Genomic DNA, 20,709 nt, shown 5'->3' on the forward strand with positions numbered 1-20,709 from the left:
CCGGCGGCGGTCATTTGAGGAACTCGCAGAGCTGTTCAATGACGGTCTTGGAATCTTTGTCCAAGGGAGCCGAGGCCGTTCACGACCGTCGAGTCCTAGGACAACGGCGCAAGGGGCATGGTCACAGCAATCGTGGACAGTGGCAGCGATGACTGGGGAGGCTGGAGACAAAATTCGGTTAGGAGTATAGTGCAATTCTGAAAAGAGAACAATAAAGTTAAGTATAAGGAAAGCGAACTCTTACCGAGGACGACGAGGAGCGGACGGCAGTGGCCTCTTCGACGAGGAGCGGAAATGCCGCTTGGACGACGAGGAGTGGACGGCGACGGCTCGACGGGTATGTCCGCAGTGGCCTCTTCGACGGCTTCTTCAGCGGCCTCCTCGGTAGCCTCTTCAGTGCCCTCGTCGGCAGTCTCCTCGGCGGCCTCCTCTGCGGCTGACACTTCTGCGAACGCTGTGTCGACAGCAGTTGCCCCTCCCACCACCACTTCCTCAGCGGCCGCCTCCTGAATCACCATCTCGGCCGCGACCTCCTCTTCGACTGCCATCTCAGTGGCAACTGCTTCCTCGACCGGCACCTCAGTCGTGACCTCCTCCTCACCTTCACCCTCCGCGGAAATAATGAGGGCCCTTTTCTTCGGCCACGCTGGCGCCGCCGTTTCAATCGCAATACTCCCGGCCGTCGTCTCGGCCAGAGCAGCATCAGCACTTGAGACCTCTCGACCCCTCTTGCGACCCGGGGCTACGTATACAAAGGAAAAGGAGAGTGAGATAAATAAGGACGGAGGTGGCTCAGGGAGGCCGAGGAAAAGGAAACGGATAAAGAGAAAGGGGGGGAGGATACGTACCAGTGACGGCACTCGGCCGGGCAGGAGGAGAGGACGGCACGGTCCTGTGCGCTAGCGTCTTTCGCGCCCCCACTGCAGGAGTCGCCCTGGGGACCGGGGCCGCGGTTAAAGATGGGGCCATGGTAGAGGCCACAACCGGTGCTCCAGTCACGGGAGGGGCCACCGCCTTGGGCACGGTCGCGGCCGAGGTACTCAGTCGAGGAGGCTCGGTCGATACCTTCTTCACTTTGCTGCCTTTGAGGGGGAGAGGGTCCCAATCGGCGTTCTTCAGAGCCGCCCTCGCGGCTTCCTCAACAGGCCGAATAAATCTGGCCGAGATGCACTCCTCGTACCAGACCCTTCCATCCTCGTCATACGCATTACGACGCTACCAGGGCGTCAGAGTCAGGAAAGTCATCCCCTTTTGAAGCTGGAAGGAGATACCAGCTACGCCATGCTGCTGGGAAACGACCGAGTAAGGCAGACACGGAACTGTGTACCCGTTCTCTCGGCTAGGCCATAGAAGAACTTGTAGCAGAATGCCGAGGTATGATGTTTCCTGGGGGCCCGGGCAAATGCATTGGCCAGCGGCTTGGTGTCACTGATATTGGCCATCCCCCTCAGCTCCGGGAAGTAAGCCTGCAGCCAGAATTGAAAGGCCCACAGTGGACCGCCGTGCTTCGGCTTCATCCCATCAGTGACGATGTCATGAAGCGTGCGATAGATATGGCCGAGCAGGAATGGGCCGAGTGCTAACCTTCCGCCCTGGGCAAGGTAATCGGCCAGGTGGACGAACTCCAGGGTGACTTTGTTCGCCTGGGTACAGAACACAAACTTGCACAGCCAGTACAGCAAGAATGCGGCGTGCTCAACTTCGCCGAGGGGGGCGATAGCGTCATCTTCGGCGCTGTCCTCTACACCGAAGTTGCCGTAGAAACTGGAATAGTTGAGCATATTCTGGAAAGGGCGAAACTCAAGAGTGAAAGAAAGTTGCGAGTTCAGGCAAGATTTTTTGGTGAAACTTGGAAGTTCGAGAGCTTGGTAAGCTTGAAGGTTTGAGAGAAGGGTTTTTGGCAAAGCTTGGGCGTCTAAGGGTTCTGAAAGTGTAAAGAAGAAACGAAGAAGTTTGGGTTTTTATATTGGTGCTAGAATTCGAAAACGAAAGGGCGTGGCTCTCTCAAGAGACGTAACGTTCTGACAAGCGTACTCAAAAAGCACAATGACGTGTCGAAAGCCCAAAGGCTGTCTTTTCGTCTGACGAAAACGAAGCGACGCCTCACGTAAGTTGGGCAATGATGGCCTGCACGACGTGCTTGGACATTGAATGCGCCTGGGCATTAAATACGTCGACTAGCCTGCGCATTTAATGCAACAGTTGTCAATCACTTCAGAAGGAATGCAAAGGGTCCATCCCTTGGAATCCATTCGGCCCCAACCCGTGCCGAGACCGAAAAATCCAGGGATGTGGGGGCAATGTTTGTGCCTAACAAATCACGGCCATGAACTGGCCGAAGGAGCCCCTTTTCTCGGCCCAGGCACTTCCTCGAGACACTAAAGCGCAGCGTTCCACCAAGGCACTTCCTCGAGACACTAAAGCGCAGCGTTCCACCAAGGCATGATCATCTCGGCCTCGATTGTAAGCCGAGGCCGAGGCCGAGCAAAATCACGGCCAGAGATATCAGAATCAAATCGTCACGTGATAGCAGGGTCCCATGCTTCATTTAATGAAGTAATGCCTCTGTTTATTGCAGCAAACCCACTGGCCACGAATAAGCATTTAATGCATGAGGGAAGGTGGGAAGTGACTGAAGTCAGGTTGTGGCGACAGGAAACAGAGTGATTAGACGTGGACATTCTCACAAGAATTCTTGCAGCTTGAGAGATTAGGTCACCAGCTATCAGAACAATAAATGCATCCCCACGGCCAGAGGCGCAGAACCCACGATCAGGGCGGCAGCCGGGATTCACCAGGATTTATGGGGTCAAACCACCATACTTCATGGTCCCAAATGTCGATTGGACTACCCACTTGCTCTAATCAGACTCCACTATGCAGGATTTCAGCCTCGATTACTCCTTGTCTGCCGCGCAAATCTCACGGCCTGGTGTTTGTGCTTGATAAATCACGGCCATGAGCTGGCCGAAGGAGCCCTTTCTTTCGGCCCTGGCACTTGTTCGCAGAGGCTGAAACGCAGCGTTTCGCCAGGGCATATTCGCCTTCCTTAAAGAATAAACGAAGAAATGCTAAGGCAAATTCTTAGAAAGGTAAATTCTTGTTTTTCGAATTAGAGCTCATGAGTTCCTTAGAAAGGTAAATTCTTGTTTTTCGGGCTAAGGCGAGGAAATATAATTGGTAAAATGAAAGAAAAGGTTTACATGTAGGCTCAAAATGGTTAACAATGGAAAATCATGCTTAAGCATGCATAAGGTTAGCTTGAAAGGCACAAACGATCCAAAGAGGGCCTTAATATCATTTCTTAAATGTCATGAAATCGAATTGCAAAAGAATGAATGACTTTTAAGTGTTCAACCAAATCAATGAATAATGAGATCAAACAACAACTTAGATGACAAGAAATTAAGAGTATGTGTATAACACTCATGAAATGAAGTACAAGGCTCAAAAGCTCACATTATATGGTTATATAAGTCTAATTTATGCTTGATACAATTCTTTGGGTCATGCAAATCCTTTAATTGGAAAATTATGAAACAAATGGCAAGTGCAAAGAAGGTTTCGAACATGTCATGCTAGAACGATGCCAAATTAATTAATTAATTAATTATTATTTTTTACAATAAAAATTTACAAGGAAAAAAAAAATAAAAAAAAATAAATTTCAATTTTTTATTTAAGTCATGCAACATTTATCACAATCTCATCATAAGTGTTCGGAAAGTGACTCAAATCAAAACAAGACTCAAAATATAGAAAAAGAAAAACAAGCAAGAAATTAATTTAAATTTTTTTATAATTTTTTAATTTTTTAATTTTTTAATTTTTTAATTTTTTTATAAGAAAAACTAAATTTACTTGGTAAACTCCAATACCCCCAAACCTAGAAATGAGCATTGTTCTCAATGTTTAAAAATTAGCCACAAACAATGTCATAACAAGAAATGAAAGGTACTAAAGTAAATATAAATCACAAAACACACTTGAATTAAAATACACAAATAAAATAAAATAAAATAAATAAAAATAAAAATTACAAAACAAAAAAAAAAAAAAACAAATAAATAAATAACGAAACAGTAAAACACTCAAAACAGAAAACAAACAGTCTTACACAAACCAAAACCCAAACGATTGAAAGCCCAACCCAAAAGAAGTTAACACACTTTGAAACCTAACAACGGTGAAAACCCGAAGCCCACAATGAAGTCCGAAGCCCACATGTTATTATTAATTTATTTAATTTATTTATTTATTTTAATTTAATGAAACGTGAATTGGGAGTGCGAAGGTGGGTATTTACGAAACAGAAAAAGTGTGGTCCTTGATGCCTTGGTTCCTGGGAAGTCACGGGGAAAATAGGTGAGGGACGTGTCGGCGTGCAGAGGCCGCTTTCACATCCCCCAAGCTAGAATTATTAGACTCGTAGGAAGGCGCGACGACTTTTTCACTTGAAGGTGGTGAAAGGTGAAAATGCAATTAAGGGGGTTGGGAAACGGGTGCGGCGACATATAGAGATAAGCGGTAAGGGCCGCACAGAACTCAGAACCGCAGCGGCTAGGGTTTAGCAGACTAAGTCTATAAAAGGTAAAAAGAAAGGGTAAAAAAAACACAAACTCAGAAACACACAAAAGAGAAAAGAAAGAAAGAAGAAAAGAGAGTGAGAAATCAAATGGCCTCTAACTACCCATTTTCGTTGGATCTCAACCTAGCTCCACCGACTCAGACACGAGGCCAAGCAGCGGCACCAGTATGGATGCCCTACTTTGCTTCCGCACGGGGGCCTGTGACAGTAACTGACTCAATACTCCTGGACAACGATGTTGCCATTGGAGTGGCTAGAAATTTAGTGACTCCTAAAGATATACGTGTTCTGGGGACAAGGGATGACAACCGGGTCGTGAGCGATGCCCTGGCACTGAGCGTGCAGAGTACGGCAACAGTCGCAAGTTTGGGTCATCGCCTACTTGCGAAGTCCCATGAGGTAGAGGTGCTGAAAGGTCAGTTGGCGGCGGAGCGAAGTATGGTTGAGGAGTGTCAGACTGCTATAAAAAGCTTGAAAAGGGAGAGGTCAAGGATAGTGGAGGTGAATCGACACCAGCTAGAAGTATTGCGGGACGAGAATAGAAACCTATCAAAGATGGTAGAGTTGTACTCTCGCGACATGCGAAAACAACTGGAGGACCTAGACCGACCGGGTAAACGCAAACAAGCAGATCGCGAGAGTAGTTACGCTCAAGCTAAGATTGCGATCTTTGGGAGCTCAAGTGATGAGCCCCAAGAAGCTGTGCGTGAAGCCCCGGAAGAGGACAGCCAGAGGGCCAAACTCAAAGCTCCAATGGTCGTGACACCAAGCACCGAGAAGAAATGATTTCCTACTGCATTATTGTTGTTTTTATTTTATTTTTTTGTTTTTGTATTTTCGTTATTTTGTTTTGAAAATAAAATAGTAAAGTTGCAGAAGAAAAAAAAAAAAAAAAAAAACGGAAAAGAAAGCACACTTCCCAAACTTAAATCAAATAAAGACGACAAACGAAAAAGAAAGCACAGTTCCCTAACTAAAATAAAATAAAGATGACAGCCGAAAGGAAAAAGCAAAAACACAAAGCTCTAGAAAATGAAAGTAACGGGCAAAAACATAAAACACCAGAAAACACGGAAAAAAGAAAAGTAAAGTGAAAGTAAAGGTGCTCCCCCTTGAAGCGATTAGGTCGAGCATGCCCGGGAAATCCGAAATGGTGTTGGCTTTCTCTCATCAGCGTATGTCTATTTAAACCACACCTCTGCAAGCGGATGATACCCAGCATTTCTTCCTGCAAACTCAAGGAAAAACATCAAAAAATTCAGAAGCAAAACAAATGGCATCCTCATGCACTCACCTTGATGATCTCAACCTTGAGCTCTCACTTACACCACCGAATGCCCAGACAAGGGCTCCTCCAAACACTGTCTTTCCAAACTCTTCATATCATCACGGCACGGCCTCAAACTTTGCTGAGGCAATACCGAACTTTTCTGAGGCACTGCCGAACAGAGCAGTGCTGCTAGGAGGCATGATTAGCAGCAAGCTCACTCCGACAGATCATCTACATGTGGCACAGAGGTCTGACAAGGCAGCGGTAGAGGAGTCCCACAATTTAACTGTGCTCCACGCGGTCTCCGCTACCAATTTGGGCATGCGCCTACTAGCGAGGACAAGGGAGTGTGCCGCGATGAGCGAGGAAATAGCTTCCTTGAAGGCTATGGTGGCGGACTTGCAGAAGCGGCTCTACTGTGCCAATCAGCACGTGGAAGCACTACAGAGAAAAAATGAGGACCATGTGGAGCTGCTGCAGATTCTACAAGTGCGAGAAAATAGAGGCAAGCCATGATGATGATGGAGATGAAGAAGATGAAGAAGATGATGATGAAGATGATGATGATGATGTTTTTTTTGTTTTGTTTTGTTTTTGTTTTGTTTTTGTTTTTTTTTGTTTTTATGCAATGTTCGAAATAAAAATGTGTTTTAACACTCAGAAATAAACTAACTAACCATACCACGTAAATAAATAAATAAAATAACATAACAACACAAAAACAGAAACAAAACAAAAACAAAGACTCAACAGAAAAGAAAACAAAGAAAATAAAAAACTTAATTTAAAAACACACAATATACAAGCAACTCACGGATGACCAGTTAAGGGCCTCAGAAAACACAGCCAGGGGATCCGGGAAGGTTGGAGGGGTCACAATGGTCCCGCTTAAAACCCAAACTTCTTAGACACCGAAGGTGTCGCCTAAAGAACTCCTAGACACTGTATTGACGAAGGTGCTCACTGGAGTTACCATAAGTCAGCTCATATGAAAAATCTTTTTTTAAAATTTTTAAGATAAGAAACAAAAACAAATTAAGATAAAATGGAACAACAAACCATAAACGAAAATGAACTAAGTACTCTAAACAAATTCAAACAAACAACATAAATTGTTGTACTAAAAGAAACAAACCAAGAAACCAAAGAAAAAAAAACAAACAGCACTTTCTATCACCCGTTTATCACCATTTGGACAGATTCGTTTCTATGTTTTTCAGCTTCGACCTCTGTTCAGTTTTTAGGCTATAACTTTTCAACCGTAAGTCCAAATTTTACGTTCTTTATATGGTTGGATTCAGCATAGAAAAACAAAGAACTCAGCGCGGACCAAAAGGTAAAAACAACTACGGAAATAAACAGAATTCAAAGAAGAGAAAGGATTGAAATGCTCCCCCTTGAAGCGATTAGGTCGAGCATGGATGCACTTGGAGGTCGCGACTTCTCCCACTGCTCCACACTTCCCATTCTTATGATTGAGGTTGCCATCTCTCTCCATTTATTATTGAGCTATAATAAATTGCTAAAACAAACATAGAAAACTTGAAATGGAATTAAAAGGATTAGGAAATAAAAACTAAAATGAAAAGGAAAATCAACACACATCCAATTCCATGCTTCAAAGCAACAAGCACCAATGGGTTGTGTAAGCTGGGACTTAAACCCAGTTCTCTTGCTTGTTGGGCAATTGTCCTTTTCTGTTGGACTACAAACACAACTTGTCCATTACCGTCATTAACTTTAAAACTTGAAATTGTCTAGAAAAACATGAAAATGAAAAATAAAAATAAAACAAGTAGGGAAAAGAAATAGAACCAAACTATGTTGCCAATCCCCGGCAACGGCGCCAAAAACTTGTTGCGTAGATACAGCTGCACCAAAATGGTTTCAGTTGCATCCTCAACTTGTGATACTCGCAAGTGCACGAGCCGTTTGGTAGTATAGCATATGTAAGTGCGAGGTCGATCCCACGAGGATTGGTGATTGAATGATCCAATTCATTTTTCCTACACAAAACAGAAATGAAAAAGAAAGGAAATAAATAAAACAAGGAAGAAAGAAATAACTAACTCAAGCAGATAAGTTCCCAAGTTCAATTAGATTAACGGATTGATTCTAGCTAATATATGATTAAGCCATGGTGTGTGGTCATAACCTTGTGTTCCTAATTCCCTAATTTGATCATTTGTTGTCTAACCTAAAATTAAGCATTAGGAACCCATTAAGCATAGAAGAACAATTTAAACAACCAAGCATGTATCTAATCCCTGTTGTCGAATGTCCATACATACTCTTCCTATTCATAGTTCAATTCGAATTAAAGCATGGTGTATACTCTTAATTCAAACCAAGATAGCTAACATGCAAGCCTAAATGGTGATCAATCATTCAAACTAGCATATTAACTTATAAACATAATGAATAAGAACATGAACCATAATTGAAACTTGGAAACTAATCAAACTTGAGACTAAAGAAAATAATTTACATAATGAAAAGTAAAGTGGAACTAAGAAAAACTTAAGGAAAATTTCAACACAAAAGATTTCATTACAACAATTGAAAACTAGAAAGAGAAACTAAGAGAATTTGAGGGAGAGAAGGGAAGGGAGCTCTAGAGAAGTGTTTGAGAGCTCCCCCCCTTGGGGTGTTTTTACAAGCTTGGGAAACCTCACTATATATAGGCCTAAGGAAGCTGAAAATCTGAATTAAGTATGGCTAATGCATACAACACTTGCATTATAAAATCTGAAATGGTTGATGCACTTCACTAATAAATCCCACCAGCAGCCCTAGCTCATCTTCATGTCACCATGACCAAGCTTCCAACCAGAAATAATAGCTCATCCTGAGGTCAGCCTGACCAGCAACTTCAAGGGCTTACGAATTGGGCTTCCCTTAATCAAATTAAGACTTTAAGCACTCAAACTTGAAGTTCAGAATGTCTTCTTTCCAGCCATATATCATTTGGGCCAATCCAAGGTCGGAGGAGGAAGTTAAGGCCAAAACAAATTGCTAACTCATTTTGCGCGCTGATAAAATCCATCCTGAGCATGGCTCTGTGTTTGCTAGGTAACAGACTCCATATTTATCCAATGGGGCTGAATTTTGGATATGTTATATTACACACCCATTGGAACAACTTTCATGAAGAATGTGGCCTCATCCGAGCTATGTAGGTTGCTGAAACAAAGCTTGCAATATGACCTACGAAACTGAGCTGGCAGGGGACTGTAGCCAAAATTGAGTTTGTCTTTAAGCTCTTCATCCATTCATCCAAATTAGGCCCTAACATGCATGGATTGCATCATTTACTATCCAAAGCCCTCATTATTACCTAAAGCTCAATGAACTGAAAGATAAACACAAAAAGGATTAAAAGCACAAGTTTAACTCAAAAACATAACCAAATCATAAGCTAGAAGGGTACAAAATGATATGTAAATATGCACCGATCAGGAAGTGACTGAAGTCATGCTTTTCTCTGGGGATGGGCAGACCTCGTTCATTGAACACATCGGCCATTTCACGGCCCAGTGTGGAGAGGCCGATTCAGACGCTCAGAGACTCCGACTTTTTGTTCATTCGTTGACCGGCGCGGCGTTCTCATGGTTTATAAACCTTCCGCCGAACTCAATAAAGGATTGGTCTGATATGGAAAGGGTGTTCCACGAGCATTTCTACCAGACCAACCGAGAAATTACGGTCGCCGAGTTGGCAAGAATGAGCCAAGCATCGGACGAATCACCTCGCGATTACCTACAGCGGTTCAAGACATGTAGGAATTGGTGCCGCACGAACCTTCCAGAGAGGGAGTTCGTCAAGATGGCCGAGGAAGGATTGGAATTCGAATACCGGAAGAAATTCCAAGGGATCGAATTTCGGGACATGCATGACCTGACCAACAAGGTGAACACATATGCGTCCTTGTTGAAAGAGGAGATGCAGAAGAAGACGGCCTCAAAGGGAACCTACTATAGGAATCCCATTGTCAGCTACGCCGAAGCAGACGGCTCCGCAGAGGCCGAGGTTGATGAAATCGAGATGAGCTCGGCCGAAGTCAGCATAGACAAACCCTTCGTTTGCAGAGGGCTCGTTAAAACCGACAACAGCCGCACAAAGATCCCCAACGCCAAGTTCGCGACCCGGGAAACGAAGGCGTACACGTTTGATTTAACAAGGGCCGAAGCTATCTTCGACTTGCTGGTGGCCGAGAAGAAGGTAAAATTGTCCTTCGGCCATAAGACTCCGAAGCCCGAAGAGCTCAAAGGGAAAACTTTTTGCAAGTACCACAGTTCTTGGTCTCACAACACCAACAACTGCGTTGTCTTGCGAGACATTATCCAGAAATTAATAGACGAGAAGAAGCTCCAGTTTCCGGAGAAGGCAGCCATGCAGGTCGACTCCAAGCCGTTCCCTCCACCTGTCGTGAACATGGTCGATGCCCAACTCCCGGCCGAGGATAGAGGAGTTCGCAGTTCGACAAAAGGAAAGGAGCCTTTGGCCGAACTTGAGCCGGCCCTTTGCGAACGATGCAAGTGTAAGATCGGCCAGCCCGGGCCGCAGGAGAACAAGAGGAAGGCCGCCGAGCCATCTCGAACGACCGCGAGAAGATTCGGTGGTCAGTACGGTCGACAGCCGACCAACAAAGCTGTTTTCAGCCGACTAGGGCCACAAAACCCCGGCGCCTCGGCCAGTCACGAAGAAGAGGCCGCCCCAAGATCGATAAAAACGTTCAAACCACCAATCATAAAGGATGACCGTTGGTATCATGCACGGCCTGGGGGCAGGGCCGAACCACTAACCAAAACCCAGCTGAGGAGAATGCAGAGGCAGGTTCAGCAGGCCAGGATGCAGCCAAATGAGGTCGAGGGCTTCAAACGCCAAAAGAAAGTGGCAACTGTTGACGGGTTGTCACCCAAACCGGTTGTCTCCCCGGCCGTGAGAGCAGCCAGCACCAGGCCTTTGAGGGCGTGGCGCCCTAGGCAAGACGGAAGTCCCCGTGGTTCTTCGACCAATTCAGCCCAGCCAAAGGCCGCGGTCACGGAAGGAACGGACGAGGGTGTCGTCGACATCTACCACAGGAGGGATCCCCCTTTTTCGGCCAACGGTCTATCCTTCCTCAGAGAATTCCATAAAGACCATTCGGCCATGGATCTGTACGGTATGACCCCTGAGAGCCAAGAAATCATGGAGTTGGCCCTCAAGAACACAAAGGCAGAAGCGCTCCTCATCACCAGCGGTTCTGACTCGGCCATTAAGGCCGTATACCAGGCGAATAGAGAGTCCAGGGCACGACTTACTGCCCGAGGTCTCTTCGTGTGGCCGAGCAGCCTGGGCATGAGGAGGAGCGTTATGCACAAGCCATGGCTCAGGAGTTGGAAGATTTGGAGCAATCTAGACTCGTTGCCTATAACCTGATGCAGGCGCAAAAGCAAATCGCGGCGAGGGCTTACAACAAAAGGGTAAAGCAAAAGGCTTTCGCCGAAGGCGACCTAGTATGGCGAGCCGTACTTCCTGTTGGGACAAAGGATCCTCGGTTCGGCAAATTTTCGCCCAACTGGGAGGGACCGTTCATCATCGAACGAATTCTTTGCCGAGGTGCATTTCAGTTAAAAGATAGAGATGGGGAACGGCACAACTTGCCGATCAACGGCCAATATTTGAAGAAATATATCCCGTCATTGTGGGAGACGGCCGCGGAAAGGTTGTGAGATTTGCAAATGACAAAGTGGAGTACACAATGTAACCAAGACAAATTAAAAGAAATCATACTTCATTTTTATTCATTTAGGGTGAAAAGGGGGCTGTGTTTACAAGAAGACAGCCAGGTCCTGGCCGAGTACAAACACACATAAGAAAAATCACACCCTAAATCTACGCGCTTCGGCTCCTCGGTCCTTTTGCAAAACAATCAGATGCTTCCCCCGAGGCAGGACCTTCGCCACCTATGTCGTCATCATCCACGGCCAGCCTACACCCAGGACCTCACTCCAGGCCGTGGGAAGCGCATGGGCCGTCACTCCGGACACGGATGGCCACTGCCATTCTAGCCGTGGTAAGCAGTCGCCATTCCTGCAGTGGCAGCGGCCGTTGTTCAGACCGTGACAGCGGCCATCACTCCGGACACGGAAAGCGGTCGTCATTCCGGTTATGGTAGAAACCATCGCTTCAGCCTTGGTGAAGGCCGTCGCTCCGGCCATGGGTGTGACCCGAGTATTCAGCCGCACAAATTCGGCCACGTCAAGGTCATCATCCCAGATCTTCTCGCCCTCATCAAACTGCCAAGTCATCTGGACCAGGCCAAATTGCCAAGTCATGCGACTCAGCAGGTTTGGCTCCCTGGTCTTGAGGAAGCTGCAATAAGGATCATTAGGGAGTGTGAAAGAAAATGTGAAGGAGTTTGGGTTTTATACTGGCTCTGGAGTTCGAAATAGAGGTATGGTCTCGAAAGGTGAAACAGCCTGACAGCGCACTCAGAGCACGCGAAGTTATGACAGTGACCGTCGTTTCATTTGACGAAGCGAAGCGACGCCCTGGGCAATGATGGCCTAGGCCCGAAACCTCGTGTTAACGCACATCCCCTCGGCCCGGAACTCCAGGCCATGAGATTTGCGCGGCAGACACTTTTGGCACGCCCAGTGGGACAACTGTCAAAAACTTATGGTGGAAACTAGGGCACAGACAAAGCTCAAAAATAAAGCAGTCGAACTGACTTCTGAGAATCCTGAGTCCACTTCACCAATTACCATGACCGAACATACGGTCGGGATCTCGACCAGCGTTCCAGTAATGATGGATCGTACGACCGAGTCCATGCGGGAACAAGCAGGAATGGAGGATTTGATGTCCAGGCAGGCTTGCAGGATGGAAACATCCTTCATGGCCACGATGGACAGATTTTCTTCAGAGCTACGAACGCTTTTCCAGGAGAGAATGCCGGTGACTTCGCCCGCAACACTCCCTGGAGCCGGATATAGAAGCCAGGAACGTGGAAGGATTGAGCCTTACGGCGAAAGCAGCTGTCTGCCGCGCAAATCTCACGGCCTGGAGTTCCGGGCCGAGGGGATGTGCGTTAACACGGGGTTTCCTGCTTTTGGGTGCGGTGCGGTTGTGCGCGTGCGTGCCAGCACGGTTTACCGTGCGTTGATGTTTCGATGAGTGTTGGATGGATGAATGATGCGCCTGTTTGATCTGTCTTCGTAGTCAAACGATTGTAGCCGAGAGAGGAACTGGTCTCGGCTGTTAGGTTCACGGCCTGAACTACAAGGCCGTCGAGTGATGGTGTTGGTGGTGGATTTTGGGCTGTGCTCCGGCGCGTTGCTCAGGGAGCGACGGTCGTGTGATATATGAGGTGAGTGAACGAACAACAAGGATGGTTCTCCGGCGCCTTGAAAATCAAGGGTCGTATGATATATTGATGAATGGGTTCTGCTTACAATCTAACACTACTCCTAGGAAAGCAAGTAAAGATATTGAAAGTGCATTACAGGAAAAAAATAAGTTGCTCCGTGAGAGGCTTGTTTTGGTGTTGAACCTTTTGAATGTAGCTCGAGTCTTGTATTTATAGGAAGAGTCCCTGGATGAGTAATCGAGGCTGAATTTACGCATAGTGGACTCTGATTAGCGCAAGTGGGCAGTCCAATCGACATTTGGAATTGTGAAGTATGGTGGTGAGACTCCAGAAATCCCGGTGAATCTCGGCCGCCGCTCTCGATCGTGCGACCGGTCATGAACAGTGATGACCGGTCGTTTTTGGGCAGATTCATGTGCGACCGGTCGCTGAACAGTAACGACCGGTCGTTTTTGGGCAGATTCGTTTCTCTGTTTTTCCAGTTTCGACCTCTGTCCAGTGTTTTGCCTATAACTTTCCAACCGTTTATCCAAATTTCACGTTCTTTATACAGTTGGATTCAGAACACAAAAATGAAGAACACTACGCGGACCAAAAGTCCAAAACAGTTACGAAAATAAACAGAATTCAGTAAACAAGACACACAATGTATCAAACACACAACTCACACACATTGGGGGGGGGGGGGGTGTTTTGGTTTGGTTCAAGTGACCTATTTCTATTGCATGAAAGTAAATGGACTTTGAATTTAAATGAGAAAGGCAGAGATGAATTATCAAATTGTGAAATTAAAATGTAACAAACACTAGGGTTTCGGAATCCACCCTAAACAATTCTACCTATGTTCATGAATACTCAAGTGATGAACTCTAAACGTGTTGATGAAAATGTTCGCAATCAAGACCATGGGTCGTGGCTCAAGACGCATTGATTCTCTCTAATATACGTAAAGTGCATGGTTTGTGCTACAATACTTGTGCCCTCCCCATAACCGAACCTAGGTATGGTTCGTACTTCGATTCAATTACAAGGAGAACCCATTAAGTTCAAAGAGAATATGAACATCACAAGAATCCTAATAGCATGGTGTTTACATTAGGTATTCAAGAAACCAATTCACATGGATGATTCTTACTTCATCCATTTATTGCTTAGGATAACATGAAGATACACATAACCCCAACAATTTCAAGAAGCATGCTTTCAAAGATGGCCAACCAAGGAAAAACACACATCAAGGATAGATTAATTTGGTGAATTGGAATTCATCAACAATATCTAGAAATTCATACACTCAAGTATCAAAACAATAAGGTAATCATGTTTAGGGCTTCAACCTAAGCCCTAGCTATGGAGTTTAGTTGCTCATACTTATTCCAAATACAAACTCAAAATAAAATTAGAAAGAGTTTACAGATTTTGAGAAAATTGTGAAAGCTTCAAGGTCATCAATGGTGGAAGCTTTCTTCTCCACTTTTCTTGGCTGCACCTTGGCTTTCTCCTAGCTCCAAACTCTCCAAAATCTGCTCTCAATTGTGTAGAATGCTAGAATGACTTCATTTCCCACGTTCAAAACCTCTCCCACTTCAGATTGCAATTAACTTTGCTTCCCTCTCTCCTCCTTTCCAGCTTTTACTTTTAGTATTCTAATGCAAAGTCTTCACCCATTGTCTTCTTGTCCCCTTGCAAATGATGAAGCCTTGTCCTCACAAAGATGCCAAATGCTTCAGAAAATATCTCATCTACTAAGGTAAATTCTTGTTACCAAGTGTTATGGTAACAAGAATAATCAAGATGACACAATGGAGGTAAAAGCTGGCCAAATCCGGATTTCCAGGGCTGTGGTAACATGCTGGATTGGTTGGATAGGCAATATTTGTCCAATGGAGCTCAAATTTGGATATGTTGTAGTTAACATCCATTGGAACAAGTCTCATGAAGATCATGACCTCATCCGAGCACCAAAGCATGTTGATCCCAGGCCAAGAAGTTGACCTACGAAAATGAACAAAAACAGAATTTATAACTAATAATGCACTTTTAGCTCATTTTCATTCGAACTAAGGTAAAATCTAAGAAAACACAAAAAGGAAGTAAAAAGCTATAAAATGTCAAGAACTAACTCAAAATAGTGGGTGAATAACATGAAAAATCATGTGTAAAAATGAACCGAACAGTATAAAACCCAAACTCCTTCGCATTTTCCTTCACACTCCCAGGCTTTCTGAGTTCATTTTTCTTCGAAGGATCATACTGTTCTTCCCCAGTTTCTTCACCCTCGTTCCCCAAACATAAAATTATTATCCAGCGAGCCTCCTTCTTGCTTCAATCGCTCTAGAACCCTTTTTTGACTCCTGGGCTTCGCCCTCCCTTATTACCAACTGTCCTAATGTTCCTTATCGCAACTTCCTCAAAAATAGGGAGCCAAACCTGCTGGGTCGCTTGACTTGGCAATTTGGCCTGGTCCAGATGACTTGGCAGTTTGATGAGGGTGAGAAGAACTGGGACAATGACCTCGACGTGGCCGAATTTATGCGGCCGGATACTCGGGTCACATCCATGGCCGGAATGACGGCCTTCACCACGGCTGAAGTGATGGCTCCTACCATAACCGGAATGACGACCGCTTACCATGTCCAGAGTGATGGCCGCTACCACGGCCTGAACGACGGCCGCTGCCACTGCAGGAATGGCGACTGCTTACCACGGCTAGAGTGGCAGTGGCCTTCCGTGTCCGGCGTGACGGCCCATGCGCTTTCCACGGCCTGGAGTGAGGCCCTGGGTGCAGGCTGGCCGTGGCTGATGACGATATAGGTGGCGAAGGTCCTGCCTCGGGGGAAGGCATCTGACTGTCTTGCAAGAGGACCAAGGAGCCGGAGCGCGAAAACTAGGATGTGATTTTTCTTATGTGTGTTTGTACTCGGCTAGGACCCGGCCGTCTCCTTGTAAACGCACCCCCCTTCTCATCCTGAATGAATAAAATGAAGTATGATTTCATTTAGTTTGTCTTTGTCATGTTGCATACTCCACTTTGATATTTGCAAATCTCATAACCTTTTTGCGGCCGTCTCCCATAATGACAGGATATATTTCTTCAAATATTGGCCGTTGATCGGCAAGTTGTGCCGTTCCCCATCTCTATCTTTTAACTGAAATGCACCTCGGCCAAGAATTCGTTCGATAATGAACGGTCCTTCCCAGTTGGGCGAAAATTTGCCGAACCGAGGGTCCTTTGTCCCAATAGGAAGTACGGCTCGCCATACTAGGTCGCCTTCGGCGAAAGCCTTTTGCTTAACCCTTTTGTTGTAAGCCCTCGCCGCAATTTGCTTTTGTGCCTGCATCAAGTTATAGGCATCGAGTCTAGATTGCTCCAAATCTTCCAACTCCTGAGCCATGGCTTGTGCATAACGCTCCTCTTCATGCCCAGGCTGCTCGGCCACACGAAGAGACCGAACCTTTAACTCCATCGGGACGATGGCGTCGTGACCGTAGGTTAAGGCGTAAGGAGATGTGCCCGTGGCCGACCGCTTTGAGGTTCGGTAAGCCCAAAGAGCCTCGGGGAGTAAGTCGTGCCACGCCTTAGGTTTTTCCTCGATCATCTTCTCTATGATGCCCTTGATTACTTTGTTACTTGCCTCGGCCTGTCCGTTAGATTGAGGGTAGTAAGGTGTTGAGTGGATCAATTTGATCCCCATTTTTTCGGTGTATTCCCGTGTCTCGGCCGATGCGAATACTGGGCCGTTGTCGGCCGTGATAGTTTCTGGAATACCGAACCGATGAACGATGTGATTGTCAAAGAATTTGACCACCTGTGCGCTAGATATCGACCGATAGGACTCGGCCTCGACCCATTTGGTGAAATAGTCGGTCGCCACTAAAATCCAAGCGTGTTGGTTGGACGCGGCCGGATGGATTTTGCCGATGATATCCACGGTCCACCCTTTGTATGGGGCCGTAGATTTGACACTTGATACATCCCTTCGCATACTCGATACAATCTTTCAAAATGGTCGGCCAGTAATAGCCGTGCCTCCGGACCAACCACCTTATTTTGACCCCAGACTAGTGAACACCACAAATCCCCTCGTGAGACTCATTCATGATGACCTTGATGTCTTCGGCACTGGGACATAGGAGTAACAAACCATCTGATCCCTTTCGGTACAGCTCATTCTGATAAATCAAATAACACCGAGCTTGGAACCGTGTAGTCCTTTCATGGCTGCCAGAAGGGTTACGTAGATACTTCACTATGGCAGCTCGTCGGTGATGTCAGCCGAAAACACTTGCGTTTTCATTCCTCGCTCGGTCAAGGCTGGCAAGGTACGCCTCTCGATTCTTATCACACGATCGTGGTCAATGCTTGGGATGTTTACGCCAGACGCTACCTGGGCCATCTCATTGGCCTCGCCGTTTTCGGCGCGCCGTCACATAATACACGGCCAAATTCTCGCTCGTGCATTAGTATTCCCCAGTTAACTAGTTAATCACCAGCTGAGAATCGCCGTAGACCAAAACACGGGTTGCCTTCATTTCTTTCAAAATCTCGAGACCACGTCGCTGGGGATGAGGTCCTCCTTCGACTTGTCCAGCTTTCTCATTAAGGAATAGGGGAGGATGTTGACCGTCGCCCCACAGTCAACGAAAACCTTGGATATGGGCACACCCTCTATGTGAGCTGAGATATACAACGGCTTCAAGTGCCGGTATTTGTTCAGCTCGTCTCTTGGTATTATTTCGTTAAATGCTACGGCCAGCAATTCCTCCTTAGTTTTTGGCCTCTGATCAAATTGCTCCCCGGGCACGTCATCCTCTAAACCGCTGGTCTGCCCCCCCGGGGCTGAAAACTCGAATGGCAGCACCAGGACCATGTTGATGCCGACTTCCTCCGGCTCCTACGGGTTTCCCCTACCAGCTTCTTCTTCGGTCTCAGAGCCGTTTTTGGTGAGAGCCGTTTCCTCGACCATCCCGAGGATTCCCTCATATTCTTCATCAGAGATTCCTATTGTGGGGTCGTCCTCGGCCTCGTGTCCGAAGAGAGGATCTCCGAAACCCTCGTCCATAAGCCTCACGGCCCTCGGGCTATCGGTTGTGGATGCTTTGGCCTCAAGGGGTTCTGAGGTTTCGACCTCCATTTTGAGGGTCCGTCTGGCCTCTGCCAACGCGTCCCTGGCTGCTAGGTAATCGTCTAGGCCGCTCACTCGGCCCTTTTCCTCAGCCGTCAAACCAAAGAACGTGTCCGTCGGCGTCACAGCAAAGTACCGGCGGAGATAATCCAAATCGCCCCTGCTGAAGGGGATTTCAGCCTCTAATTTGCCGAGGTTGGGCTGGTAACTTTGCAGGCCTCTTGCCCTGGACTCCCTGTTCGCCTGGTATACGGCCTTAATGGCCGAGTCAGAACCGCTGGTGATGAGGAGCGCTTCTGCCTTTGCATTTTTTAGGGCCAATTCTACAATTTCTCGGCTCTCAGGGGTCATACCGTACAGATCCACGGCCGAATGATCTTTATGGAATTCTCTGAGGAAGGACAGACCGTTGGCCGAAAATGGGGGATCCCTCCCGTGGTAGATGTCGACGACACCCTCGTCCGTTCCTTCCATGACCGCGGCCTTTGGCTGGGCTGAATTGGTCGACGAACCACGGAGACTTCCGTCTTGCCTAGGGCGCCACGCCCTCAAAGGCTTGGTGAACGCCGCCCTCGTTGCTCCCGAGGTGGAAGGGAGCTTTAAGGCTACGTGGCCTACTCTTGCGAGAGTCACTGGGAGCAAGGCGAAGAACATGCTCAACTACTCCAGCTTCTACAGCAACTTCGGCGTGGAAGATAGTGATGAAGACGACGCCGTTGCCCCTCTCTGCGAGGTTGAACACGCTGCGTTCTTGCTATACTGGTTGTGCAAGTTCGTGTTTTGCACCCAGGCGAACAAGGTCACCCTGGAGTTCGCCCACTTGGCCGATTACCTAGCGCAGGGCGGTGGGTTAGCGCTCGGCCCGTTCCTACTCGGCCATATATACCGCACACTTCATGACATCGTCACCGATGGGATGAAGCCGAAGCACGGTGGTCCACTGTGGGCCTTCCAGTTCTGGCTGCAGGCCTACTTCCCAGAGCTGAGGGGGGTGGCCGCCCCTCAAGACAACGAGCCGCTGGCCAACGCATTCGCTCGCGCCCCCAAGAAGCATAACGCCACGGCCTTCTGCTACAAATTCTTCTACAGCCTGGCCGAGAGAACTGGTACGCAGTTCCGAGTTTGCCTTGCTCGGCCGTTCCCTCTGTTCTTGACCCACGACCTCTCCGTCGTTCCTAATGTTGAGACGAAGAACGATTTGAAGGAGATCTGGGGCTCCTTCCTGGTCACACGCGACCTCCATTGCGGCTTGCCCAAAGCCGGGGCCGAGGTGTATCTGCCGAACCTCGTGGCGCGGCAGTTTGGCCTAATCCAGACGGCCCCACTCCTTCCTCTTTCAACGAACCGGCTATCGTCCTGGAGGGCCGACGTCTCCCAGCAGCACGGCGTGGCTGAGATCACCTTCCAGCTCCAAAAGGGAATGACCTTCCTGACTCTGACGCCTTGGTCGCGCCGCAATGCGTATGACGAGGATGGAAGGGTCTGGTATGAAGAGTGCATCTCGGCCAGATTTATTCGGCCTGTTGAAGAGGCCGTGAGGGCGGCTTTGACGAATGCCGATTGGGACCCTCTCACTCCCAAAGGCAGCAAAATGAAAAAGGTATCAGCTGGGCCGCCTAGGCCAAGTGCCCCGGCCGTGGTCGCCCCCAGGGTACCGGCCCCTTCCTTGGCCAGATCAACGGCCGTGGCCTTCACCGCGGCCCCATCATCAACCGTGGCCCCAGCTCCCAGGGTGACGCCTGTGGTGGGGGGTCGCAAGACGCTAGCGCATAGGACCGTGCCGGCCTCCCCAACATCTCGACCGTCCACTGCTGCTGGTAGGCCTTGCTTCTTTTCCTTTTTATTATTTATTCTTCATCGGCCTCTCTAAACCACTTCTGTCTCTGGTCATCTCACTCTTGTCCCTTTTGCCTGTATACGCAGCCCTGGGTCGCAAGAGGAGTCGAGAGACGGTGGGTATCGAGGCCGCGCCGGCCCAGAGTGCCGCGGCCGAAAGGGCGGCCGTGCAGCGGCCGAGGAAGAGGACCCTTTTTACCTCCTCGGAGGGCAGAGGTGAAGAGGAGGCTCCCTTCGCGACTGTGAGTGAGGCCCCCCCCGTGATCGTAAGTACCACTCCCTGGCACTCCTTTTTTTTTCATTTTTGTGCATTCTAGTAATCTGGTTCTTTCCTCAGGACGTGGTAATAGTCGAGGAGGAGGCCACGGTCGAGGTGCCGTCCATGATGGAAACAGCTGCTGCCCTCATGGTGGCCGAGGAAGTGGGAGGGGCAACGGTTGAGGAGGCGGCCGCTGCCGATGAAGGGGCCGAGGCGCAAGATGTTGAGATGGCGCCCGCAGAGGTGCCGTCCGCCGAGGAGGCTGCAGAGGGGGCG

The 20,709-nt window shown here is 47.8% G+C and overlaps 1 protein-coding gene across 1 annotated transcript in view; it reads left to right on the plus strand.

The window, feature by feature from the left end:
* The window catches only part of LOC110746387 (putative O-methyltransferase 3), a 92,530-nt gene that overhangs the window by 3,551 nt on the left and 68,270 nt on the right, over window positions 1–20,709 (plus strand). Inside the window, exon 3 of the mRNA XM_088250564.1 lies at window positions 4,471–4,490. Coding sequence (XP_088106690.1) covers window positions 4,471–4,490 — 20 coding nt within the window. The remainder of the gene's footprint in view (window positions 1–4,470; window positions 4,491–20,709) is intronic.

Source organism: Prunus avium, chromosome 3 (assembly GCF_965620075.1).
Source record: "Prunus avium chromosome 3, drPruAviu1.hap1.1, whole genome shotgun sequence".
NCBI classification, from domain to species: Eukaryota; Viridiplantae; Streptophyta; class Magnoliopsida; order Rosales; family Rosaceae; genus Prunus; species Prunus avium.